The sequence below is a fragment of the Aethalodelphis obliquidens genome, unplaced genomic scaffold, assembly GCF_003676395.1.
Source record: "Aethalodelphis obliquidens isolate GAN/ISIS:26980383/991018 unplaced genomic scaffold, ASM367639v1 scaffold29, whole genome shotgun sequence".
Lineage (NCBI taxonomy): Eukaryota > Metazoa > Chordata > Mammalia > Artiodactyla > Delphinidae > Aethalodelphis > Aethalodelphis obliquidens.
The window spans coordinates 11,994,577-12,010,252 of NW_020837973.1; the positions used below are offsets into that span (position 1 = coordinate 11,994,577).

Here is a 15,676-nt window from a genome sequence, read left to right on the forward strand (position 1 = left end):
AAGCAAGTGGCCTTTTTCATTCAGGCAAATACGTGAAGCTTTTTAGAAGTTAACTGTCGAAGGCTCTCCTGACGCGGAGGTTAACCTTCCTCGCTCCCAGATGTTCAGCAGTGGTTTTAAGACTCACTTTTTCCGGAGAGTAGCCCTCTAGCCCTCTCTTTTGCAGTAAATTTCTGGCTCTCTGAGGAGCAAGTAATACAAAGGTGATCTCATTAACAACCAACTTTGAAAAGGTGCCAGGTCAAGGTGATACCTGCTCAGTGTTGACTCAGAAATTGTTTTTAAGAATCACACCTGGGAGAAGGTTGGTGGTTTTAAGTCTCGTTGCAGACCAAGCACTGAGGTTCAGCAGGGAGACCTTGGGCTCTACTCTCTTACCCCGGAGGACAGAACGCAGCTGCTTGTTCCCGGGAAGAGAGGAAAGAGGAACCCCCAGCTGACTCTTGAACAACATGGGTTTGAACTGCACACGTCCACGTACACGTGGACGTTTTTCAGTAGTAAACTCTACAGCGGCACACGATCTGCGGGTATAGAATCGCAGGTGTGGAGGAACCTCGCACACGGAGGGCTGACTGTAAATCCTACGTGGATTTTTGACTGTGCGGAGGGTCGGCGCCCCAACCCCCGCTTTGTTCAAGGGTCATCTGAATTTTCACGTGGGTGGCAAATATTTTATACCTTGAGGTTGAATACAGAAGGTGGTTGATAGAGGTGTCAGCCCAATTTCACCCTTAAACCCAGATTTGGAAGCATCCTGGGACCCTTTCCTCTTTTTTCTTTTTCTCTGAAAGAATCCATGAGATGTTTAATCTCCTCTCAGAAGACCCGAAGACTGATAATCTGTCCTCTTTTTTTTTTTTTTTTAATGTCTTTGAAGTAGTACTGTAGTATTTAGAAGGAATGTTGACTTTATTTTAGGAGAGTTTTCGTCCTCCTGTAGTTTTTGTCCTCCTGTATCCCTCTCTTCCCTTCAGTGTTTCTAGCATTTTATTCACCTCCATTCTGATTATAATTCTCCCATTATTAGGCCTTTGTTACCTGTCCTCCTTTCCTTTTGAATGCTCTTTGCACTGTTCGTTAATTCGTTCATTTACTCTTTCACCTTTCAAAGTGTCTCCCAAAGCCACCTGTAACATATGGGGAGGGGGTATAAAAATGAATGACCACTGGAAGAACATACTTCTGCTTCTGCGCATCATGTATTTTAGACATCTGTCGGTTTCTCTTGATAGAGGTTAAGCTACTTGAAGGCTGGAACCCTGTCTCCCTTGTCTTTGTAGCCTGCCTCCCAGACTTAGCAAATACTCAGTCAGCTTGTGGAACAAATGATGTCTATTTCTAGCCCATCATTCTGAGACTTAATGACAGAGGGACATAGTTCCATTTTCAAATATAGCCAAGGCATAATTATTTTCATCCATTCGTTCTCTTCAACTTCATTCTCAAAATTAGGTCCCGAGTTAATTGACAATTACCTTGGAAATGTGTGGGTTATTTGAGGCAACCAGGTGGTGACATGGAGTTCTCAGCCAGAGTTTATTTCTGGAATCGATTCAGTGGCCTTGAGCTGGTTTTTCTTCACTTGATTCCCAGAAACCATGGTTTCCCAGGAAAGATCATTCCCATTTGAATGGGGCTGTGATTCTTGCTGGGTTAAGTAAAGAAGCCTTTTGGTTCTGCTTCTGCAAACTTACACACTGAACTGGGACACATTTTTGTTTGGGGTAACGCCTGGGAAAAGAGGAACCTTTCATTTTCTTCAGAAGTCAAAAATAAAGGCATCCCAACCACCTGGAGATTTTTTGGTCGCAGCATACCAGCCTGGCTTCATTTTTTTTTTTTTTTTTTTACATCTTTATTGGAGTATAATTGCTTTACAATGGTGTGTTAGTTTCTGCTTTATAACAAAGTGAATCAGTTATACACATACATATGTTCCCATATCTCTTCCCTCTTGCATCCCCCTCCCACCCTCCCTATCCCACCCCTCTAGGTGGACACAAAGCACCGAGCTGATCTCCCTGTGCTATGTGGCTGCTTCCCACTAGCTATCTGTTTTACGTTTGGTAGTGTATATATGTCCATGCCACTCTCTCGCTTTGTCACAGCTTACCCTCCCCACCCCGCCCCGTGTCCTCACGTCCATTCTCTAGTAGGTCTGCGTCTTTATTCCTATCTTACCCCTAGGTTCTTCATGACATTTTTTCTTCTTAAATTCCATATATATGTGTTAGCACACGGTATTTGTCTTTCTCTTTCTGACTTACTTCACTCTGTATGACAGACTCTAGGTCCATCCACCTCATTGCAAATAGCTCAAGGCAGGCAGACCTCTCTCTTTACACTCGGCCAGCGCCCAGCTCTCCCCGGGGAGCAGGGAGAGCGCCATCCGGATCTTGCCCTGTAGTGGGTGCAGGGTTACGAGGAAGCGGGCTCACCGCTCCTCTCCTCCAGGTGTGGAGCTCCCCAGCTGCGTCTCCTGCCATCCTCACTGAGTTTGAAAACATACCCAGTGCCTTTTCAACCAGCCACCACTCAAAGGGCCTGGATTCCTTTTCTCTTCTTCCCCTGTGGAGCCAGAGAACCAACCAGTCAGGCATCTGCCGGGTAAACTAATTCAGGAAACTTGACTACAGGTAGCTGATGCTGCCCGTGTAGACCAGCTGCCCTCTGATGGATCTCGTGGTCATTGGCAGTCGAGATGCAGCCCCGCTCAGGACACCTAGCTTTCCAGAGAAGCCCTGTTTCTGTTCTGCACGACTCTCGGAAGGGGAGGGGTCACAGGCCTCCTCGGGGTGATCCCAGCCTCTCGGCATCGGATTCTTCCAGATCCCTTCTGTCTCCTGTGCAAAGATCTCTAAAATTTGGCTTCCAACTTTCAAGCCTTTTATTTTGACCTTCTCAGCTGGATTTTACTGATGACTCATCTCTCTCTATTCTCTAAAATGATTTGGTTTTTTGTGCATTCCTATGTATGGGTGATACCTTTAAACACATTTCCCAGCTTTTTTTTAAAAAAACTTTTTATTTTGAAATATTTATAATCCCTGAAAGTTGGGGAAAAAAGAAACAGACAAGGAGGTCCCTGCACTCTTCTCCCAGCCTCCCCCCAGGGGTCACATCTCACATAACCACGTGCACTGTCAAAGCAGGAAAGTGGCTTTGCCACGCTCCCCAGAGCTTATTCCTAGATTCTGCTTCCCCCGGTGTGCAGTGCATGCACTCACGTGTGTGTGTGTGTGTGTTCGCGTGCGCACGCATGCTTAGCTTCGTGAGATTTTATCGTGTGTAGATTCGTGTAACCACCACCACTTTGAATGTACAGAGTCATGCAGAATCATCCCATCACCAGCGGGCTCCCTTCTGCTGCCTCCTTAAACCCATGCCTGACCCCTACCCCCTAACCTCCAACCCCTGGCAACCACTAGTCTGTTGTTCTCCATCTCTGTAATTGTACTTCAAAAATGTTCCATAAATGGAATCATACAACATGTACCTTTTTGAGATTGGCTTTTTCTACTCAGCAAAATTCCCGAGACCCATGCCTGTTGTTGCGTGTGTCAGTACTTTATTGCTGAGTAGTATTTCATGGTTTGGCTGTATCCCAGTTTCTTAACTATTTACCCTTTAAAAGACCATTGGGATATTGTCAAGTTTTGGCTTTTCCAGAGAAGCTGTGGACCTTCATGTACAGGTTTTTGCATGAACTTAAGTTTTCATGTCTCTGGGATAAATGCCCAAGAGTACAACTGGCAGGTCCTTTGGTAAACACATTGTTTTAAAAGAAACTGCCAGACTTTTCCAGAATGCCTGTGCCATTTTACACTCCCAGCAGCAATGCATGAGTGACCTCGCTCTTTAACATCTCAGAAGTCCAGTGGGAAAGGTTAAGATCAGACGCATAATATTTTAGGAAGTAATGTTTACCTTCTGTGATCACATCTCGATTTTTATGTTAATATTCAATTCCTTAGATGAACTCTCTAAATACACTCTTAAATGTTTGATTTCTTTAGCTTGTTTATCTGATGTAGACAGAAACGAGCAATTAAACGGCCACAAGCCAGAGGAAGCAAGAGGGAAACTCAGGACCTAGAACCGTCCACTACATCATCGCCCCTTGCAAGACTGAGCATTGGATTTGACTTTGGTTTCAAAGTCAACATTCAGTTGCTACCTACTGCTTTGGCAATTATGCCTTCACATAGATTGTGGTATCTGGTATTTAAAAAAAAAAAAAATAGGTGGTCTTCCCATAGGTGGGAATATCCAAAAAAATAGATCTAATCATTTATGCTTTCTTTCTGTAAAAATATAATCTTTATTAAAATAATTAAGAAAGTATACTACAGTGTAGCACATCCCCTTACTTACCTGGCTGAGTGATCTGGGACAGGCTGCTCTGTGGTGCCTCAGCTCTCTTCTCTGCAGAATTGGGAATAACAGCATCTCTGAGGGCTGTGGACTAATTGGATGCAATTACACACTCACCATCCTAGCTGCCAATAAATGTCCTTGTTTTTCCTCCTCACCTGCCTTGTTACTTGACAAATGATTTAACTATAAGACACAGAGGTGTAATAAATACCTGGGTATGAATACTTGGGTATAATCCTGATACCTTCCTTACTCATCTTTGAGCAACAGGAACTGCTTAATCTGCTTCTGTTGCCCTTTCTCAGGGTGAGCGCCTCACTCTGACCCTTCAGATCAGCAGTCAGAGCCTTGCTGGGTGCACAGCTCCAGCGCTGCATCGACTCAGGGCAGAGGAGGCTGTTACAGAGAATCTTTGCTCATGGTTCCGTCACATTGGCATACATTGCTTTGTTCACATCACTAACTACTTTTGTTCCCAGCCAAAGCTGCAAAATAAATGAATTTTTTCACCAAGTAAATACGTGTAAAATATTTGGGTTGGCCAGTGGGGAAGAGGGATGTTATTATCTAAAAGGAAAATCCTTTTGTCAGTTTAGTTTAATTCATGTAAAGCTTTTTTTTTCTCCCTAGAGAATGGTTTAAAACTGGTTTAAATTCATGAAGTTTCTGTTTCTTCTTATCGACCCAATATTTTGAGGCAGAGAAAATTTTTAGATCAAGAGAGAAATTAGAAGTTAGTGTGTAAAACTGTACAGAACTCTAATATACCTGACAGAGAATAGTCACTTAGTAGATGATTATTAAATGAATGAATTAATAATATACTGTCTTATCTTTATTTGTAACTCACTGTTACAGTGGGGACTAAATGTATATCCCTGTGCACTAACTCCAGATTTTATCATTTCTTATTGAAGGGAGAGTCTAAATTTCTGCTTTTAAACGGAGAGTCGCAAACATACGCTTTAATTAGTTGTTTGTAGATTGGCCTCAGTTAATGTAATGAGGAGGTGAGGCACTTGTACAAAAATTCAGGGAATACAACATTAGGTCTTAAAATGCCCAGCTGAAAATGGATGTATGTGTGATCTTGTTTACTTGTTAGACTTCTTTTTAGAGGGCATTTTAATATTTTGATACTCAGCTTCATAAACTAAATGTGATAGGGCTTCGGTTAATTGAGAGAAGTAAACTATCGATGTGTATTTCTGTCGTGTACTATTCGTTACTGTTTATTATTCTTATTGAATAAGCTGTAGAAAGATTGATCACCAGCAATGTTTTGTCAGAAAGCTTAAAAGTTCTAGGTAAGCTGGGCCTACAGGGACTGAAAAGCCTTTTTTGGTTTTGTTGTTGTTTGTTTTCTCTTCCTTTTTATAAAGCACAAACTGCAGAACCACAAGATCAAGGAAGGGTCGGGCTTTCTGCTTGGGGCCCAGGATGTTGATGGATACAAGTCGATGACCAAAATGGGTGAAGATTTTTATAAGAATGAACTTATTTCTCCTAAATGATTTCAAGTCCGTATTCCAAGACACATTAGATCCCTGGGTAGTGAAAGAACTTGATAGTTGGTTCACCAGATTTGGTGTATTGCTGTCTAAGGAACTGTGGGAAAAGGAAGGGATGCCGAAGGCCTTCTTAAGAAGGTAGATTTCACATATTACTCAGGTTGAGGTCACTCCTAAGCAGAGTTCTAGAAAAGACAGTTTATAAACTGCCTTTTAAAAGGGAAGCAGTGAGTGAACAAGTTATGCCATGTGAACTTTATTTCATTCTTTACTAGGTTTCTCATTGGATGAAGAGTATGCAGTGGAATTAGTGAGCATTTAGCCAGGCATTTGACATTTAATTTGTACACAGACAGGAAAATATGGGCTGAATCACTGTGAAAAAGAATCAGTTGAGGGCGTCAGTTAACACAAGACCAAGACTGTCCTTATCCTCCCGTACTGATCTCTGAGTAGGCCATGCCAGGAAGAAAGTGTTTGTGATGGGAAGACATTGCTCATACCCTGCCTGTGAATGAGGAAGTCATTTCCAGCCCAGACCCACAATTGGGTCAGCTTTCTGATGAAGGGGGTGATGGGAGGGGGTAGACCAGTCATCCCAGGTGGACCTGAGGCCCCACAGACAGATGGTTTTAATCCCTGGTGTCACCTGCTGCAGGGGAGCAGCCTGTGCGGTTGACATGTCTTTGAACTGCCTCCACCCACCTATTCAGAACTTTTGCGTCCGTCTGGGACATCTGGAGAGATTGTACATCCAAGTCCAGGCACCCCGCAAACTTGCCTTTGTTGTGTTGAGAGCATTTTGTCTTGAAAGTGGTCAAATTGCGATAAAGCCAGGACAGACTTGGTGCTGAAGCAGAATTAATCGTGGCTGCGTTAAAAGGCTTGCAGCCGAGGCTGGCAGTGGGAGTGTTGGTTAGTGAATGACCTCAGCGGGGCTGGAGGTTGTTTGCACTGCAGACCTCTGTCTCTAAGCACGAGGCCTGTGAGTGTGTGGATTGGCACGGAGGGCAAGTTGATCAAAGTCTAGACCAGGGGCTGCCAGATATATCAGATAATAAAATAGAATCAGAAAAGATCCCGGCAAGAAGAAGTCCAAACCTATGACAGAAATTTCATTCATGGGTTTTGATTCATGAGTCTGTTTTGAATCAGAAGTAGGCGGGTTACAGAGGTAACATAAGCCACATAGGTGGCAGCAGCACGTGTTAAACAAAGAACGTTCCTACCTGTGTTGAGGGACAGTGTCCGCAATAATTCCTCCCCCAGGGTGACGTGTCTCGCTGCTGCTTGGGTCACGCCTGGTGCTGCCTTCAGTGCTTCAGCCCCCGAATTGGGGCGCGGGGAGTTCAGAGGAGAGACAGCTGGTGCTGCCAGAGCTGGCCGAGCGCAGGGAATAACGTGTGAGTCTCCGGAGAGGGAGGCCGGTCTGCAGGAACAGGCACTATCTCCGGAGATTTGAAGAGCACAAGAGGAAGTACACTTGGACCAGCTGCATACTGTTTCGGGGAGACAGGGTTGCGCTCAGAACGACCCTGGGTGGCGAGGCACTTTCCCCCAACTTGATGCCTCAGGGAGCGACAGCTGCTGGAGGGAGTGTCTTACCCACTGGGGATGGGGTGGAATGAAAAGAAGGTTTAAAATTCTAAATCTCAACATCTGTTTTTAGCGAATTAGACTTCATCTAACTACCTGGGAGGCTGAGGTTCTGGCACTGCCCCGATGTCCGAGTCGGCCGTGGGCCCAGCCGTGTCACCTGTGCCTCACCTTGTCCTCGCTTCCACTGCAGAGCCTGATGCCCCCCTTAATGGTGTCCCTCCTTAATGTGTGGGCTGCCCTTGCCATGCTCCTAGGGTTTCCTCCTTTTCTGTCCCCCCTTACACATACTTGCCTTGGTATTACTTCATGATACTGACTTTATTTGCCCTCTGCCCCTCGCTCCATACATCCTTCATACATTTCATTTCATCATACTAAGGGATCTTTTATCACCCATCCAAGAATCATTGGTACTCCTGAAACCCTTACTCCTCAGTCAGGTGACAGGCATGTGCCCCAGAATCACAGTTGGTCATTTCAGGCTAAAGAACGTGCTGTTCGTGGCTGGAGCGGTTCCCCTTTGATCCCTGCTTCCTCTGCCTGAAACGGAATCACGTTCTATGCTCATAGCAGGTGCCCTCTGAAATTCCCCCTGCAAGTTGCCGCCTGCTTCTGTTCCTGGCTTTTTTTTTTTTTTTTTTTCAATTTATTTTTTATTTTGGGCTGTGTCAGGTCTTAGTTGCGGCAGGCGGGATCTTCGTTGAGGCACGCGGGATCTTTCGCTGCAGCGCTCGGGCTTCTCTCTAGTTGTGGCGTGCGGGTTCTTTCTCAGGTGTGGCGCGCAGGCTCCGGGGCGCATGGGCTCTGTAGTTGCGGCGTGCGGGCTTCAGAACTCATGGGCTCTGTAGTTTGCAGCACGTGGGCTTAGTTGCCCCACGGCATGTGGGATCTTAGTTCCCTGACGAGGGATCCAGCCCACGTCCCCTGCACTGTAAGGCGGATTCTTTACCACTGGACCGCCAGGGAAGTCCCTGCTCCCGGCTTTTACACTTCCCCACTGGTACCTGAATGATTGTCAAGAACAAGAGTAGGGAAAGGGACACCAGTGGTGGTAGCTTCTGTTTACAAAGTGCTTGTGGTAATTGAGCACTGCCACACATTTGTGGTCCTCTCACTTGATTCTCAAACTCATGGTAAAATGATCCCACTTCACAGATGAGAAAACTGAAGACAAAGAACCCCAAGGACTTTTCCCAAGGTCACATGGGGGATAAGGACCCCCCAGCTGGTGTGTTGCGCTCCTACCTCCAGATGGACCAGGCTGGTAGCCTGCGTTCAGACAGTGCATCTTGGGAGTGGTTGCAGCTAGAGCAGCCCCCAAATCTCGGGGCTCCCATCTGACCACCCACCGAACCAGCTGGAGACTCAGTGCTTTCGTGGGATCTCCCACCCCAGTGAGTTCCTCTCGGAGACCTCTCTAGCAAGCAAAGGGCTTTTGCAGGGGCTTTCTCCCAGCAGAGCTTCGGCTCCTTCTTTAGGCTCCACCCAGGACAGGCGGTGTGGGGGAAGGGACTGGGATAGGGGACGCACAGGGGTCAGACCCAGCAGATGCTCGATCCAGGACCAGGCTCTCCCACAACTTATCACAGGAGTTTTCTTCCAAGAACTCCATGGGTCTTTCTAAACCAGCCTTCTCTCTGGATCCTGGACTGTGACCCAAGTCTGTACACACCTGCACCCCATTCTGGGCTGGGTTCAAGTTCTCCTGCGTGGAACGCTCCTGGCCACAGCTCGGGTTGCCTCTAGGGGACAGCGTTGCCTAACTCCGGGTGCCTGGCCGTCACCTGGCTGTGGGCACAGTTCTCTTAGAAGTGGATTTCATGCGGCTGAGAACTTGGATAAGATACAACTCCTCTCTCATTGTCGGGCAAAGATTTATCTTTTCATTGTAAATTAACAGCATGCCCAGAAGTGCAATTTTTTTCACCCTCAGGAAGTCTATGGTAAAAATTTCACAGGCATCCTAGAGACTATTTCTCATTCCTTTATTCAGACGTTATTTTGGGCGTCACGTGTACCACTTCGAAAGCTTAAAAATAGACTTTGTCTGACTCATATTGTATTATGATATGCATCAGTTCATCATCGGTTGGCATTGGAAATGACCTTTCTCTGAGACATTTTCCTCCAAAATGAATGAGAATATTTCCTGTAGGACCCGACAGAGGAATTCTAAAGGGGCAGAGGAACTTTAGGCGTTTTAATCATGGATTTAAATGTAGTCTCGCTCCTTCTACCTCAGTTTTTTTTCCCTTTTCAACTGCGTGAACCCCTCCAGAGCTGGGCCCTTCCCTGGCTCCGCAGCCGGCTGGGCGGTGTGCACCCTCCACCATGGATGCGTGTCAAGATGTCCGGGCTCTTGAAGGAATTAGCTAGTTCTTTCAGAACTTACCAGGAAGAAAGGAAAGGGTTTGACCCACACATACGTGTGGCACTTTCCCCAGGACCAGTGGGAAGAGAGTTCTGTAGGATCTGGACTAATTCCAGCACCTTTTCTCTCGTACTGCACTGTTTTTAGGTGTAAAAGATTTAAATGCGGCACGGTATTAAGTTTACCAGACTAAGTGACATATTTTGAACAATTGGTTGGAACTTGGACGTGTTTTGAAAAATACCCAGAGAAAGAACACTTCTAAAAACTTTATGATTCTTATTATCAAAATTTCTCTTACAAGAACAAAACTATAATAGTGGCTAACATATGTTATTTTGAAGAAATATGTACCATCTTGTTGAATCTTCTCAGTAACTCCCTGGAGTAGGCGTTATTACCATGTCCATTTTACAGATGAGAATGCCGAGACATGGATCCAGGGAAGTTGCTCTAGGTCACACCCTAGGAAATGTTAAGTCCGGATTTGAACTCAGGCAACCTGGTTTCAGAACCCACGCCTCGTAATCGTTATTCCATATTACAAGAAAAGTGTTTTTTAATTATTTGTGGATAAAACACTTTTTAATTGAGATATAATTGACATATTAGTTTCAGGTTTACAGCATAATGATTCAGTACTCCTATATATTGTGAAATGATCACCTTCCCATGGAAGATTTTTCGTGGGAAATATGAGAGCAAATTGGGAGATTCTTTATGGTCGTAATGCTTTCATCCTTCCTATTTATAACTGCAGCAACCAGTTTCATGGGAATTTAGAGAACAAAACAAAACAAAATGAAAAACAGGGGTATGTTATTGATTGGACCCTTAATAGATGTGCAAGGTATCAGTCCCTATTTGGTCTGTTGATGAATGGCACTTTTTCATGTTGCAATGCGGTATCAATGTGAAGTGTGACCAGGTCTGGAGGCCTCCTTTCTGATACCGTACTGACTTTGCGCATAGGTTGGCGCTGCTAATAGGTTTGCCCATGCTGTTCAGGTCACTTCATCACCTATGGCCTCTTTTCCTTAATCTGTAAGATCACAGAGGTGAACCAGCCTCCGTCCAAAATGCCTATAATTAAAATCCTCGGATTGTATGAAATTTGATATCTTACAGAGATGGGTAAATAATATGATTCAAGTTGACATTTTAACATTTTTAGTAAAATTAACTCTTAGGACCCCAAGTACTTGACTAAAAAGTAAGTTCTTTGCCAGCACTCGCCTTGATTTTAAATTTACCTGCCCTATTTAAATACTTATTGACCTAACAAGAGCCAGCTGGCAAGACTTTGTTTTCACCTGAATACATGTTTAACAACAAAAGAACTCCTGAAAGGTTAGCTTGGATTTGCCATCATTAGTCATTAGGGAATTGCTGATTAAAACCATAATGCGATACCCCTCATTTTGAATGGCTACAATTAAAAAGACGGACCACGTTGGTATCGGTAATGATGTGGAGGGATTGGAGCTCTCAGACACTGCGGGGGGCAGCGGGGCCAGGGAATGTGAAATGAGCCACTTTGGAAAACAGTTTGGCATTTTGTTAAAAAGTTAAACATACACCTACCATACGATCCAACCACTCTGCACCTAGATGTGTACCTACAAGAAAGGAAAGCACAGGTGCATACGGAGACTATACACCAGTGTGCATAGCGGCTGTGTTTGTAATGGCCCCAAACTGAAAACAACCCAGATGTCGTCAACATCTGAGTGGATAAATTGTGGCGTCAACACAGAATGGAATATTACTCAGTAACAAAGAGGAGAGAACTGTTGATACACGCAGTAGTATGGATGAAATCTCAAAATAATTATGTGGAAAGAAGCCGGACCAAAAAAAAAAGAGGACCTACTATATGATTCCGTGAATGTAATTCTTTTTTTAGAAAATGCAAGCCAATCTGTAGTGGCAGAAAGCAGGCTGGTGATCGCCTGGAAGGAAGACAGAGGGAGGGATTACCAGGGGCACAGGAAGACTCTTGGGGTGATGGAACTAGTCAGTGTCTTGATAGCGTTGATCTTTTCATGGGTTTACATGTGTCCAAACTTATCAAATTATTTTAAACTTGTGCCGTTTCTTCTGTGTACGTCAGGCCTCATTAAAGCAGTGGTGCTGTGTCAGCCACGAGGCCACGTGGCCGGCAGTGTCGGGGGCCCCCTCTCTCCCCGCAGCTTGGGCAGCCGTCTGTAATGTACACATACCTTACCGTACGGGAGGTGATTATTCCATCCCCGCGGAAGCAGAAAGCCTTTTCTCCACGCACAAACCGCTCCCAAGCCACCAGGGCCCTTTCAGTTTGATTAATTGTCCTTTCAGTTTACTGAATGGCTACCCAAGGACCTGGAAGAGGCAGTGGGCTTCCCAGAAGCGGTCGAGGTGCTCTGTCCCCGCCAGGCTGGAAGCAGTCCTTGTCCCAAGTTGTCTTTGCCTATCTATGTGTGCGAATACCTTGTTAATGGTCATGGCAATGAAGGTGATCACGTGTTTCCCGTATGTACTCCTGTCATCGAAGGACTGACCTGTGTCCGGGTTGACCGTGGCCTGTGTTGGGAGTGGGGACCTGGCAAGAGCCGCATCCGAATCTCCTGCCGGGCGTGGTGACGGGTTGATTTTACCACGTTATATGTTTCCTTCCTTTTGAGGGATGTAAAGCCCCCTGTCTGAGCAGCAGTTTAATAATTAGTAATGGACTGTCATGCTCTTGCTAAAAATAAAACTATGCCTCTGCTAAGTAAGAGTCAGAAGACGCATAGAAGAATGCCCGTTAGGTTTAGCAGACGTTCCAGCTGTTGGGATTTTTTTCTGTTTCCTCTTGCACTTGGGTTGGGTCTGGGAAGGACTGGGAATGGTCGCTGCCCTCCCCTTTCCTTTCTCTCCTTTGTGACAGTCCCCTCGGGCTCTCTGCCTGGTTGTTTCTTCACTTCACGTCCTGCTCTGTGTCCCACTGGCCGCCGGCCCCCCTGCCGCCCGCCTCCCTCTCAGCTCCCTGGGAACCGCTGCCGCCGGTCCCCTCCCGGCCCGGACCCCCCAGCCCCGGGGAAGCGGGAAGGGCCGGGCTCACAGCACTGTCCCCGCAGCTGTGGACATGGCTGGAGGAGCTGCAGAAGGAGCTGCTGGACGACGTGTACGCCGAGTCTGTGGAGGCCGTGCAGGACCTCATCAAGCGCTTCGGGCAGCAGCAGCAGACCACCCTGCAGGTGACCGTGAACGTGATCAAGGAAGGGGAGGACCTCATCCAGCAGCTGAGGTGGGCCACGCCCCATCCCCGTTCCCCGTCCCCGCGCGAGGCTCTGAGATCTGCGGGGGCTTCCCCTCCCCCTCACTTTTTGGAACAATTAGCTATAATCCTCTGTCCAACAGGCAGAGAACGAATAACAACCATGCGTGCAAAGGAGACCAACATCACTCTCTCTCTTTTCTTTTCTCTTTTTCTCTCTCACGGTGTTTTTCACTCTTATGATTTTTCTCATTATGGCATTGACTAATACGCCTCCCCAGGATTCAGGTCTTACTAATATTTCCTTTTAACAGCTACCTAGAAATTACTGAAATTTCTTTACAAACCAGATGAATTTAGACCTCCCAGGACCGCGTCCTTCAGGCCCTGAGCAACCTGCTTTTCTGCGGAGAGGTGGGCGTCACTCCTCTCAGACTCCAGGCTCAGCAGGCCTGGCCTCGGGTGGCACCAGGTGACACTCAGGTGCTCCTAGTGGCAGGAAGTGGGGAGGCAGGCTGGAGCAGAGAGCATATCCCTGTCCTTGGGTCACAGGGAACCGTCACGTAAATTCAGCACCCCTGCTGGATCCCTCGGGGTGGCTTATCTCATCGCCCCTGACAACTTCCCGTGATGCTCGCTTTTCTGAGAGTCCGGCAGACTTCCTTGACGAAGGCTCAGTTGGCTGCATTACAGCTTAACCCCACAGCTGACGTGGCTCCACCATTTGTAGTGAACGGATGCCATCTGTTCTCTACTTACGGAGAAAAGTGGCTGAAGATGAAACTCTACGACATGATTCACGTGACTGTTGGCCTTCTTCTAAGAGAGGGGCTGTGAAAAAGTGCGGAAGGAGTTCCTCAGCGTATGCTGAGATCCAGGGAGGAAGGCCCGGCTTGTCTGGCGGGGGGGGCGGCTTATTCCGTGTTCCGAGCGGGGCAGTCCCGCTTCCCGCTGGCTTCTTCCCCGAGGCCCCAGCCGCCGGTTCTGGCCTCCGGCAGGGTGAGACTCTCCCATCCAGTTCCTGTTTGTCCCTCTCCGCCCCTTCTCAGGGACTCCGCCATCTCCAGCAACAAGACCCCACACAACAGCTCCATCAGCCACATCGAGACGGTGCTGCAGCAGCTGGACGAGGCCCAGGCCCAGATGGAGGAGCTCTTCCAGGAGCGCAAGATCAAGCTCGAGCTCTTCCTGCAGCTGCGCATCTTTGAGAGGGACGCCATCGACGTGAGTGTCCCCCCCGCCCCGCCCATCCGGGCCTGCTCCCAGAGCTCCAGCACCCCTCCTCTGCCCCTTGCCTACTGCCCCAGCCTCTGTGCCGGGAGGAGGGGGAGGGGGAGGGGAGCGGGGAGGGGGAGAGAAAGAGCGGCTCCTCCCAGCTCGGCCCTGGGAGATGGGGCCTGGCTCTGGGGCAGGCAGGTGGGCAGCGGGACAGACACCACACAGCAGGACAGCAATGTGAGTGAGCTTTGAGAGTGGCTCCAGGCAGGGCTTCTACAAACAGGGCCACCTTGTCACCTTGGCTTGTTCATCCTTGATTGGACCCCTCAGAGCAGTCCCCTTGTCCTGGAAGCAGAAGCGCAAGCTCAGGGCGGTGATGCTCTTCCTCCCTCCTTCCCTCCCCCCGCCATTCCTCTCCCTTCAAGAGTGAGTGTTCCCAGAGCCTGTGGTCATAAGCTTGTACGTCCCAGGAAACCCTGTTTTTTCCCCACAGAAGTGTTCTCAGGCGATCTGTAATTCTAACCTAAAAGATTGACTTTTGCACTTATTTGTGACTGGGAGAAAGAAGGACAGGTTTCTTAAGAGGGCGGTTCTTAATTCTCTGCCAGGCAAGATCTTTTATTTTTGAACTTGGTGAAGTACAAGCAGAAGTAAGTATAATTGGATGACGCTGAATCTGTGTGTGAAATATGATAAGAGGAACCAAAACTCCGTGGGTGAGCCTGGCTTCCTGGAGCCAGTGGACTTCATGCCGCTGCTGGCAGGGACCTGCTGCCTGTCCAGGTACCTCCAGGCACCCCAGGTGGCCCATGCCTGGCGGCCAGAATCTGTAGAGCCTGCTGTCTCCATATCTATCACTTGTCCTGCGTTCGGAACAGGGCCTTGAGGGCAGTGGGGTCCGGACCGAGGCGCCACCGAAGGCAGGGGGATGGCAGGGCTGCCGCAGCTCAGGGGGACCGTCTGCCCGAAGTGGGCCTTGGAGCTCGTCCCTCGGTCCCGCCCCGAGTGGTGGTTTGGTTTGTGTGCCTCTCACAGGGGCCTTTGGTTGCCTGCTTGTCTAAACTTCCATCAGTGTTTTCATTAAAGAAAGGCCGTCTTGGCTGTTTCATTGTCATCACTGGTTGATGACAAGAAAGGAGTCAAACCCTGCACATGTTGCCTGGTAACAGCTACTCAAGGGCTCTGGTCTTAACCTTCCCATCCACGTGGAGCCACATGAAGGAGAGGTGCGCTGGTCTCAACTCACGGTGCCGCGCCACAGCTGCCAGTTTGCAGCGTTTGGGGTAGCCAGGGTCACGGTGCATCATCGGGGGGTAGCCAGGGTCAGGGCGCATCATCGGGGGGTAGCCAGGGTCAGGG

General features: G+C 47.7%; 1 protein-coding gene across 4 annotated transcripts in view; it reads left to right on the top strand.

The window, feature by feature from the left end:
* Positions 1–15,676, top strand: part of TRIO (trio Rho guanine nucleotide exchange factor) — a 363,915-nt gene that overhangs the window by 209,924 nt on the left and 138,315 nt on the right. For all 4 annotated transcript variants that reach the window (XM_027125334.1, XM_027125333.1, XM_027125336.1 and 1 more), the window contains exons 12-13: positions 12,960–13,129; positions 14,149–14,323. In XM_027125334.1, coding sequence (XP_026981135.1) covers positions 12,960–13,129; positions 14,149–14,323 — 345 coding nt within the window. The remainder of the gene's footprint in view (positions 1–12,959; positions 13,130–14,148; positions 14,324–15,676) is intronic.